General features: G+C 43.9%; 1 protein-coding gene across 1 annotated transcript in view; it reads right to left on the bottom strand.

Moving 5' to 3' along the window:
* TRPC4AP (transient receptor potential cation channel subfamily C member 4 associated protein) overlaps positions 1-12,418 on the bottom strand; it is a 112,467-nt gene that overhangs the window by 58,654 nt on the left and 41,395 nt on the right. The window contains exons 4-7 of the mRNA XM_075347568.1: positions 9,132-9,189; positions 4,056-4,111; positions 1,873-2,001; positions 711-912 (exon numbers count right to left, since the gene is read on the bottom strand). Coding sequence (XP_075203683.1) covers positions 711-912; positions 1,873-2,001; positions 4,056-4,111; positions 9,132-9,189 — 445 coding nt within the window. The remainder of the gene's footprint in view (positions 1-710; positions 913-1,872; positions 2,002-4,055; positions 4,112-9,131; positions 9,190-12,418) is intronic.

Here is a 12,418-nt window from a genome sequence, read left to right on the forward strand (position 1 = left end):
AGCCGGCCGCCGGGTGATGAGCTGATCGCTCACAGCAGCCGGCCGCCGGGTGATGAGCTGATCGCTCACAGCAGCCGGCCGCCGGGTGATGAGCTGATCGCTCACAGCAGCCGGCCGCCGGGTGATGAGCTGATTGCTCACAGCAGCCGGCCGCCGGGTGATCAGCTGATCGCTCACAGAAGCCGAGCGCCGGGTGATCAGCTGATCGCTCACAGAAGCTGGCCGCCGGGTGATCAGCTGTCGCTCATAGAAGGCGGCTGCCAGGCAATCAGCTGATCGTTTGGCTGCTGAGAGAGAGAATGCGCAGCGAAATCCTAAGGATTCCGCTGCTCAAAAAAACGTTACACTCTGCGTTCCTGCCGCCCGACGGTCAGTTGTTCCATGACTAATCAGTCGGGCGGAAAATGCAACGCAGCGTCATCAGTCACAATCCGCCGCTCATACAAGTATATGGGAACAACAGAATCCGCCAAACGGATTCCGTTGTTTACTAGAGCCGTGGATTGTGACTGATACAAATTAACGGAAATGTTAACCTAGACTTACAGAATCAGTCCAAGGGAAAATCCTCTTATGTATTTAAATGAAAAAAGCTATGATAACACAAATTCATATTTCTTTGTAAAACTGAATCAAAATGCTCAGGTAAGTAAATTCTGAATGTATATTGGTTTATTAACAGATCTCTCCAATCCCAGCATGCGGCTCACCTTGATTGACTTCTGCCCTGGACGGACTCTGCGTTTTCTTCTGTTGCGCGTCTTTAGCGAGCAGGGTGTATTTATCATCATTGCCTGTATCCAGCTCAGATATGGTAACAGAGAGAATCCTACAAAAGTTTGCCAGCTGCTGCTGATCGAAGCTTGACACCAGACTTCCAAGATTCGGTATATCTTCCAGCTGGATCATCTCCTAGAAAACAAATTAATGTTGCAGCTGAAAACTAATGATGACCTCCATCTTTACTCTACACAACACAGAAGCACACAGTAGGTGGTCACAAGTTTCTCCATGATTTATTAAACCACCTCTCAGGCTATTTAATGGCGTAAGTGGAGCAAGATTATCTGCTGTTTGTGTGTCCTTCTGTTGTGTTCCTGAGCTGTGGATCTGCTGTTATATGTGTCACTACAAATTAGTTACCATGAACAGCTCTGGAAAAGTCGATAACAGGGGAAGTGTCTCAGACTAGCCAAGCATAGTGAGCCTCATTGCATTAAAAGGCTTGTCCGGGACACTTTGGGTAGGTCATCAATACCTGAAGGATAGGGAAGTGATTCTAGGCACCCCTCGCTGATCATCTGTTCCTGATAATGGACGTATATGCTCATTTACAGGGTTGAATTGCAAAGCTTTATCAACTGCATAGTGGCCCCGGCCAGGTACTGAATATATGTCCCCTACTAATTAAAATTGGGGGTGGATGTGCAGCTTCCAGCCATGGTCACTATACCATTGATGGAACGGAGCATCTCTGCAACTGATCACATTCGGCTGCCGCCTGCACCAGGAACAGCTGATCGGCGATGGTGCCGAGGGTCGCACCCCCACCATTCAGACACTCTTGGCCTATCCTACAGTTAGCTATTGATATAAATGTCCAAGACAACCCCTTTACATACTTGAATGCAAAAATTTACCAGGCCCAAGAATTCATGAGGTATTTAAGTGTAGACATTAAAAAGAAAACACACAAATACTGAGTAGTATATTCTGAAAGCTGTTGATGGAATCTATCATGCCAGAGGGGCGCAACAATAAAATCTCAGGGACAATATTTGAGATAATACATAAATATCTCAAGTATCGTCCCCGAGCTGGAGGATTACGGTTAATACAGGAAAACCATCCACATTCATCATTTATTTGTACCTTTTTAACACCCAAGATGTCTTCTATGAGGGTTGCGGTTTGCAGGAAGGTCTTCTTGTTGGTCATGAGTGTGAAGAGGAAAAGTACAAAGTCGTTCCTTTCTGCCAAACGCTTGGTGACCCCTTCTGTCTATGGGAGTCGCAACACCAATGAGAGTTAGTGTAACACATCACACTGAGATATGTGTAAGGTATGTAGCACAACCTTTAATTTTACATCTGTTTATGAATATATTTCATTTTGTCCTGAAAAATATATATAAACCAAAAACACCTAAAAGTAAAACAAGCACATATAGTATTCTAAAAGACTGCGCTACATTCACTATCCCACCCATTGGCTGCGTCTTGTATTGCAAATCAGTGTCATTCAAGCTATTATGTATGAATGGAGTGGCACTGTTCCTACTGGGGGACACCTTTCATGTAATCATAAGCTTTAGCCTTTCCAACACAAAAGAGGGCTTTTGGGGGGAGATCTAGACTAGTCGAACCATTCTGAAAATGAGTCTTAAAAGGTTCCTCAACACAAACGGACAGACTAAAGACTGCAGTATGTTATATGGTAGGAGCTAGTTTCTTTTTCTTTGTTTTTTTAGGTAGCCAAATTAAAGAGACAGCAGCAAGACCTCAAGATCATTGGGCAGCACAGATGTAATAAGCCCCGATCTGGATAGTAGCAGTAGTCTTCTGGCTGGCAAAGTAAAGTGCCGTGCATGAGTGATAGTTTTTAAATAGGTCTAAACCTTGGGTGTCCAACCTGTTAGCATCTCAAGAGCACATAGGAAGAAATGTGTTGAGCCACACATTAAATACACAAACCCTAATGAAAGCTGATGGGTAATAAATTATTTAAAAAAATAAAAAAAAAAAAAGTGCGGGAATAATTTTCATCATATCCACCACTACCATAATAATCCTGATCTATTCTTGGGTCGCTTTTCCCAGAAACAGATAAACTAACAAGTATTTTAAAGCGATAAACATATTGCATTGAGGACACAGACTGCTGTATACACATTTCATAGGGTACACAGACACTGTTGTATACACCGTGCATAGGGAACACAGAGTCTGCTGTGTACACATTCGATAGGGGGGACACCAAGAAAGCTGTATATAGATTGCATAGGGTACACAGAGACTGTTGTATACACCGTGCATAGGGGACACAGTGACTATTGCATACATATTGCATAAGGAACACAGAGACTGCTGTATACAAATTGCATAGGTAACAGACTGCTGTGTACACAATGGATAGGGAACACCAAAAAAGCTGTATATAGATTGCATAGGAAACACCGAGACTGCTGAATACACATTGCATAAGATACACTGAAACTGCTATATACACACACCGTATAGGATACACCAAGTCTGCTGTATACATGTCACATAAGATTAGTGTTTCTCAACTGCAGTCCATAGTATTGCACAGGTGATAATTCCATCACCAGTGCAATACTAAACGAAATCTGGAAAATATGAATTGTTTATACAAACTGCTGTATATGCCCTCCCCTAACCCCTTAAGATGGGGGGAAATTACAGAATGCAGACCTATAATGGTGGGAGCAGAACAGAAGGGCAGAGCACAGCAACTCAGCCTACAAAGAACACCCTAACCCTAGCACAGGCCAGTGATAGACTTAATCCAGCCTTGTGTGAGCAGCATAGTTAATACTGAATGTGCACACACAGTACATCTTTGCACGAAAATTAAAGCATTTGCAGTGAGTAAAATTGGACTGCATTTATAGCCGCCCCAGTTCGTCTGTGGGGTGCGGGTTTTGACATGCCTAGTCTCAACAATCCAGAAATGATCTCACCAATGTACATTTCACCAACTGGCTCTTGCTGCATTTAAAATAGAGGCAAGGATGTTTCCTGTACAGGTGCCACATTTACACAACACTGAAAGAACACTTATTCAATGAGTTCATAAAATGAAGTGCATCATCTCGTCCCAATGCACTTAGACATATACGCAGAACCTGAAAAGGCGATGTCTCACTGCCGGGGAACATGGCTTTGGGTTCATAAATAAACTTGCTTATATTTTATAGCACTATAAATACATACAATGATTTGGTGGCTGTAGAAGATACTGACAGGTTCCCTTTAAAAATAAGCACTTCATATATGCTTGAGTGTCCAATAAAGGTCAGAAAAGGTTCTTACACATATGCAGGTGTTGTACAGGATGCTCAGGCAGTCCTTTATCAGCTCATCGCCAACTGGAATAAAAGATGTGCATTAAGAGGCTGCAAATTATTGGGAAGACATACTGTATGTATGTATATATATATATATATATATATATATATATATATATATATATATATATATATATATATATATATATATATATATATATATAAAAACACATGGCTAAAAGGTTCACAAAAGGACAACCAGTAGTATGCATAAGATACAATAAGTAATATAAGTATAATAAAGGAGGGAAACACCTCACAATAAATCTCAGTAGCAACTATATGGAAGTAAGATGCAAAGAACATATTTAAAAAGGGAACCTGTCAGGTGCAATATGGACCCAGAACCACGAGCAGGTCTGGGTGCATATTGCTAATCCCTGCCTAACCGTCCCTGTATACACTAGCATAGATAAAGGGATCTTTAGAAACAGTATTTCTAAAGATCTTTTATCTTGTGATGAGTGCGGGAACTAGTCCCAAGGGTGTGATTTCCTCTGGCTAGTCAGCCACTTAGCATGTTAGTATGCCCCTGTAGGCGTACTAACATGCTAATGAATGTGCAGTGTCAGAGGATGATTTCACTTACCTCTCCGGCTGCCATCCCGTAACGAGTCCTGGATTTCGGCTAAGTGCACATGACCCCGGAGTTTCGGTCATGTGCACTATGAAGCTGGATGTACGAATCCCGGCTTCAAACCCATCTAGTGCGCATGACCGAGAGTACGTGATCATGCGCACTGAGCCGAAATTCAGTGTCGTCGGACGCGATGGCAGCGGAGAGGTGAGTGAGATCATTCTCTGATGCTGTGCATTCATTAGCATGTTAGCACGCCCACAGGGGTGTACGAACATGCTAATGGGGGCGACTAGCCAGGAGAAGTCACACCCTTGCAACTAGTCCCCGCGCTCACGATAAAATATCTTTGGATTACTTTTTCTAAAGATCTCTTTATCTATGCTAGTGTATACAGGGACGGTTAGGCTATGTGCGCACTAGGCGTTTTTTTCACGCTGCGTTTTTATGTGCGTTTTTGTCTAAAAAACGCACCCGCGGCTAAAAAAACGCGGCAAAAACGCATGCGTTTTTGCCGCGATTTGGTGCGTTTTTTGCTGCGTTTTTGCTCACTGCGTTTTTAATCAGTGCACAATGCCATTAAAGATTGTTGATGAAAAAAAAAAAAAAAAAAGGTCTGATGTCATTTCCTTTTTCAAAATGTTCATTGTATGCAGGAGAGCAGACAGCAGCTGCAGAACTACAAGTCTCAGCATCCTCCATTCACTAGTGTATGCAGGAGAGCAGACAGCAGCTGCAGAACTACAAGTCTCAGCATCCTCCATTCACTAGTGTATGCAGGAGAGCAGACAGCAGCTGCAGAACTACAAGTCTCAGCATCCTCCATTCACTAGTGTATGCAGGAGAGCAGACAGCAGCTGCAGAACTACAAGTCTCAGCATCCTCCATTCACTAGTGTATGCAGGAGAGCAGACAGCAGCTGCAGAACTACAAGTCTCAGCATCCTCCATTCACTAGTGTATGCAGGAGAGCAGACAGCAGCTGTAGAACTACAAGGCTCAGCAGCCTCCATCCAGGACTGTATGCAGTTTTTTGCCCAAAAAGAAAAAAAAATGACATGGGCTTCGCCATATTTTTGTATGCTAGCCGGGTACAGCAGGCAGGTACGGGCTGCCCCCAACCCCCAGCTGCCTATTTGTACCCGGCTGGGAACCAAAAATATAGAGAAGCCCTTTTTTTTTAATTATTTCATGAAATAATTAAAAAAAAAAAATGACGTGGGCTTCGCCTAATTTTTGAGTCCAGCCGGGTACAACTAGGCAGCTGGGGATTGGAATCCACAGTGCAGGGTGCCCATGCTTTCTGGGCACCCCCACTGCGAATTGCAGTCCGCAGCCACCCCAGAAAATGGCGCTTTCATAGAAGCGCCATCTTCTGGCGCTGTATCCAACTCTTCCAGCTGCCCTGAAGCCGGGTGGCTAGCCGGGTAATAATGGAGTTAGGGCTAGCTGTATATTATCAGCTAGCCCTAAGCCCGAAATTCATGGTGTCACGCCAATATTAGACATGGCCACCATGAATTTCTAGTAAAGATAAAAAAAAAACACAACACACAGAAAAATATTTTTATTAGAAATAAAACACAACACAATTAGTGACTCCATCTTTATTGAAATAAACCCCCCTCCGCAGTAATCCTGGGTCAGGGTCCCGCGCCGTCCAATCAGGATCCAATATCATCTGATCGGTTTGCTGGAAGGCAAAGCGATCAGATGATGTGTCAGGATCAAGTGCCTGAATCACATCACACATCAGCTGATTCTATAAAAGCCGGTTATACAATCAGCTGATGCATCAGTTGAAAAAAAAAAAAAAAATAATACTCACTTATGTGCTGTGGTGATTACCGGCAGCTCCTGGAGCGATCGATTGGACAGGAGTCTGATCCTATACGATCGCTGCCGGAGCTGCCGGTAATCAGCTGATGAAGTCCCCTGACTGCAGGATCAGCTGATAGCCGGCCGGGCGCGAAGAAGCCGGCGAGACTACGATCAGCTGATGCGTCAGGTGACTGCATCAGGTGATCAGCGCCAGGTCCTGCAAGCAAGGTCCTGCCCCGGGGAGACTGCACACAGCCAGAGCGGCGGGACCGGGAGGAGATGGGAGCGGACATGGCATCGGGACCCTGCGGAAAGGTGAGTATATGACATTTTTTTTTTTCTACTGTTCACTTTGGTTTTCGCCGCTGCCTCCACCTCCCGCCCAGACATGGCGCCGCACGGAGCTGACGTGCACAGGACGGGAGGTGGACGCGGCTGTGACGGTACCGGGAGGATTCATGCTTCTGTGTTTACCAACAGAAGGAATCCTCTTCCTGTACACGTCACTGTAGTGCCCACCCCTTGCGTTTATAGCTGCGTTTTTAGTCATAGAAACGCGGCTATATGCGTTATTCATTGCGTTTTTAACATCTCATTGAATTCAATGAGTGAAAAACGCAGTGGAAAACGCAGAAATAATTGACATGCTGCGTTTTTGTGGTCACCACAAAAACGCAGCTAAAAAAAAACGCTGTGTGAGGACAGCACTTCTGAAAACCCATTGACATTGCTGGGGAAGCAATGTCACTGCGTTTTCAGCACAAAAACGCGGTAAAAAACGCCGCTAAAAACGCGGCAAAAACGCCTAGTGCGCACATAGCCTAAGGAAGGGATTAGCAATATAAACCCAGAACTTCTCGTGGTTACAGGTGCATATTGGACCTGACAGGTTCCCTTTAAAGGAGCACGTCTGATCAGGGAACGTGTTCTTTATTCTAATTTTTCAGGAAAGCTATCACTGTTGCAAAAATATTTTCCATGTAGGCCTGCAGGGTGTCACATCTTGAGCAGGGTCACCATGTAGCCCTAACCTTAAAACAACACCTTGGAAGAGGAAAATAAAAATTGACACTTCTGCCTAGTGCGAAGGTGCCTAAAAAAAAATAAAAAGATCCACCTCTATTAGTTAAATATTCTTTAAAGTGTTTTTTTCCCTACAAACAAAAGTTCATTTTAATTAATAGATCTTGGAATAATAATAAGTTCCACAGTTGGATGTGTTTGAAACAATGTTCCTATGCTGAGATAATCTCATATACGTGTCCCTGCAATGTGCTGTGTAGTGGCTGTGTCTGACTGTACAGGGACATGATCTGATCATACCACAGCTGCTGGGCCGGGGTTAAAATAAAAAAAAGTATACAGACATTACAGCACGGGATCACAAATTATTCTTTATTTGAGGCAAAACATTTAATAAAAATAAAAAAAAAACAGGGAAATGTTTTACCTTACAAAATAATCAGCAGCTATGATCTCGTGTTGTCCTGTCTGTATACTCTATTTTGCGTCCCTCCCTGCCCAGGAGATGTGGTATGATCAGACCATGTCCCTGTACGGTCAGACACAGCTATTACACAGTACATAGCAGGGGCACATGTATAAGATTATCTCAGCACAGGAACAAACATCTGATTGTGGAACTTATTATTCCAAGATCCAATGATAAAGTTAATTTTGAAATTGATTTTGTTTGCTGGAGAACCCCTTTAAAGAGGTTGTCCCCTTTCAGAAAATGTTTTCCAAAATACACAGTCCATTGCATCACTGTGCTGCCAATGTAGATGGTTAGATGGAAAGACCCACTCCGCTCCCTGACTGCTGCAGACCAAGGCCGGAATGAATACACAATAATGGAGCTAGGATGGGCAAATAAAGAATATATATATTTATATATTTTTATTTTTAATATATAGGGAACAACCCTTTTAAAATGCTTTTCTAGGACTAAGGCTGTGCTCACATAAGTGTTTTGGTAGCTCTGTTGGGGTAATTGTCCGAGCCCCTGACAAAATGGGATTCAAGCATATGGGCCAAAGGGGCCATTGACTATAATAATGCAGATGGAGTCACAGTGTGCTCTGTTGTGAATCATTTGTGTATCTATATGCCTATTGGAGGTGGGCAGCAAGATGTAGTCAACTGCGTCTTGCTGTCCCCCTCTAATAGGTGTATATGGCCAAAAATGATGCACAACAGAGCACACTGTGACTCCATCTGCATCATTATAGTCAATGGCCTCGATGGCCCATATACTTGAATCTCATTTTGCGACCTAGCTTCATTTTTTTTTGTAAATAAAATGATTATTGCCACGGAAAGCCATGGACAACCGCACACTTTCTCTTTATAGCCACTTGCACAGAGGGGGTAACTAACAGGGCATGTAGAAAACGCCTCTCAGTGTGACAAGCCCTAGAGAGGACAAATGGAGAGTGGTTATAGAAAGTAAACTGTCTCTTCAAATGTACCTTCTAGAAGTCAGGCAATGTATTTTAGGATAGACTAGGTCTAAAAAACAACAAAAAAAATAAAATGAAAAAAACACCACCACTTTTTTTACAAGCCATAGAACAGGGTAGCCCCATAGCACAAACCAAGTATAATGGAGCAGTCAGGAAACAGAAGCCAAGGAGACACTCACTTTTGTGTTTCTTCTTCTGAGGAAATAAGCTCGGTCTCATCAGTATCTCCACTAGAAGCTGCAGGGAAGCACAGGATTACTGGCCATGTGCAGAAGACACACGAGAAATGCACAATATATGATGAGAGGTGACTATATCCACATCGCGAGACAGCACCCTGACCACACTATCCATCGCCCCAACTTGTTTTTTAAGTTCCCAGGCTTAAAGTGACTGAATTATTATACTTTGGAAATTGCATTATGTCCATATTTGCCATATTCTGATTTTTCAGCAAGACCTGACAAAAGAGTGCTTCATAATTAATGGTAAACAAGAGACCCTTTACTTCTCTAAAGCCGAGGTATCCGCTACTACTTGTCTGACTACAAGGAAAGATACATTATAAAGGCCCCGTCACACACAACGAGATCGCTAACGAGATCGTTGCTGAGTCACAGTTTCTGTGACGTAGCAACAATCTTGCCAGCGATCTCGTTGTGTGTGACACCTACCAGCGATCAGGCCCCTGCTGTGAGATCGCTAGTCGTTGCCGAAGGGTCCGGACCATTTTCTTCAAAGGTGATGTCCTGCTGGGCAGAAAGCATCGCTGGGTTTTACGCCTGCCAACGACCTCCTAACACAGTCCAAACGCCCGCCGGGATCGTTATACAGGTCGCTGATCGTTACTGCGTCGTTGGTAAGGTCTGACTGTGTGACATCTCACCAGCGACTTACCAGCGATCCTTATCAGGTCATATCGTTGTCGGGATCGCTGGTAAGTCGTTGTGCTACGTATGACTGGGCCTTAAGGGTTCTCAGAGACTGTAGCTGATAATGGGCTGTAGAGAAAGAGCCCAGGTAATCAGCTGTTACTAGAAAGTAGATAGCAATGTGAGCTCAAATTCACTGCTGGAGGGAAAAGAAGGAATTCCAGGGAAGCACTCACAATCCGGAGGGGGAAGAGAAAACAACTGTGTATTCACATCATCCATTACAGAACAACTCAGTGTTATTCATACTGGAAGTAAGAAAGATATGGACAGAAAAAGCAAGAACAACAAATATATATTAACATATACAGTGTGTGCTGAATTAGTAGGCGAGTATTTTGATTAGATCATCATTTATATGCAGATTTTCCAACACCAAGCTGTATAAACTTGAATGCTTATTGGACAGAGACATGGCAAAGGTAGGGAAGACTTAAGGGTACTTTACACGCTGCGATATCGGTACCGACATCGCTAACAAGCGTACCCGCTGCCCGTTTGTGCGTCACGGGCAAATCGCTGCCCGTGACGCACAACATCGCTTACACCTGTCACACGGGCTTACCTTCCCTGTGACGTCGCTCTGGCCGGCGAACCGCCTCCTTTCTAAGGGGGCGGTACATACGGCGTCACAGTGACGTCACACGGCAGTCGTCAAATAGAAGCGGAGGGGCGGAGATGAGCGGGACGAACATCCCGCCCACCTCCTTCCTTCCTCATTGTGGGCAACCGCAGGTACGAGGTTGTTCCTCGTTCCTGTGGTGTCACACATAGCGATGTGTGCTGCCGCAGGTACGACAAACAACCTCGCTAGTGAATAGGCAACGATTTTTGATAAGTGAACGACGTCTCACATACCAACGATTTTTGCCTCTTTTGCGATAGTTTAAAGTCGCTCATACGTGTTACACGCTGCGACGTTGCTAGCGACACCGGATGTGCGTCACAAACACCGTGACCCCGACGATATATCGTTAGCGATGTCGCAGCGTGTAATAGGCCCTTAAAGCCGGACAACCAATGAACTCAGGAGGGGAAACAAAGGTTGGGCCAAGAAATATCCAGAGACAGAGTTATTCAAAGGTTTTATGGACTGCTCAGATGAGAGAGTGACTCAAAGTACTAGATCTATGGCTGAATCAGTAACGGAAACACCTCCTCTTCAACTCAGGTGGAGTACTGCTATGGGCTGGTGTTATTAAACATTAGCTAGTTGAACCTTTATGGGCTGAAGACGGTCTAAAAATCAACTCCCAAAACCTACTGGCAGTGTTTAGACAACACTTTCTTCAAGCATTGGTACAGGAAAAAGTCTGCATCCTTCAAGAAAACCATGATTTTTATACAGGACAATGCTCAATTGCATGCATCAGAGTCTCCACTGCTTGCCTGCCAGTAAGGCCTCTAAGATGAAAGAATATATGACATGGCCTCTTCCTTACCAGAACTAAACTCTACTGAACTTGTGGCCTCTTGTTAAATGGGAGAGTCTGGTCTGGGGGGGCTGTGTTTGGTGCTGCCAAGAAAGTTGGTCGTCAACAGATTAAGAAACTGACAGAAGCCATGGATGGAGGCCTATGACTGTTATTGAAAAGGAGGGTGGCTATATTGATCACGGATGTATAACCTATGACTTATAAAAAAAATATATATCAGTGACCTTTTAAATATGTCAGAAATTTATTTTTGTACATTTTGAGCAATTTGGTTATTATTCTCTCTTTCACAGATGATGATAAACAATTGAGATGGGAAAATGTACATTTTCATTAAGTTGCATAATAATTCTGCACATTAATAGTTGCCAATAATTATGACAGATAGTCTCATCAGAAAAGACACAATCTCACTTTTACCTTCTTAAATATTCAGGTTTATTAACCTTTTGGATTGTCAGACAGCACTTTAGTTGTTCAATAGTAAAGAAGGGAATTTTGTTTACTTACCGTAAATTCCTTTTCTTCTAGCTCCAATTGGGAGACCCAGACAATTGGGGTGTATAGCTTCTGCCTCCGGAGGCCACACAAAGTATTACACTTTAAAAAGTGTAACCCCTCCCCTCTGCCTATACACCCTCCCGTGCATCACGGGCCCATCAGTTTTGGTGCCAAAGCAGGAAGGAGGAAACTTATAAATTGGTCTAAGGTACATTCAATCCGAAGGATGTTCGGAGAACTGAACCATGAACCAAAAGAACAATTCAACATGAACAACATGTGTACACAAAAGAACAAACAGCCCGAAGGGAACAGGGGCGGGTGCTGGGTCTCCCAATAGGAGCTAGAAGAAAAGGAATTTACGGTAAGTAAACAAAATTCCCTTCTTCTTTGTCGCTCCATTGGGAGACCCAGACAATTGGGACGTCCAAAAGCAGTCCCTGGGTGGGTAAAAGAATACCTCGATAAAAAGAGCCGTAAAACGGCCCCTTCCTACAGGTGGGCAACCGCCGCCTGAAGGACTCGCCTACCTAGGCTGGCATCTGCCGAAGCATAGGCATGCACCTGATAGTGTTTCGTGAAAGTGTGCAGACTCGA

Source organism: Anomaloglossus baeobatrachus, chromosome 5, assembly GCF_048569485.1.
Source record: "Anomaloglossus baeobatrachus isolate aAnoBae1 chromosome 5, aAnoBae1.hap1, whole genome shotgun sequence".
NCBI classification, from domain to species: domain Eukaryota; kingdom Metazoa; phylum Chordata; class Amphibia; order Anura; family Aromobatidae; genus Anomaloglossus; species Anomaloglossus baeobatrachus.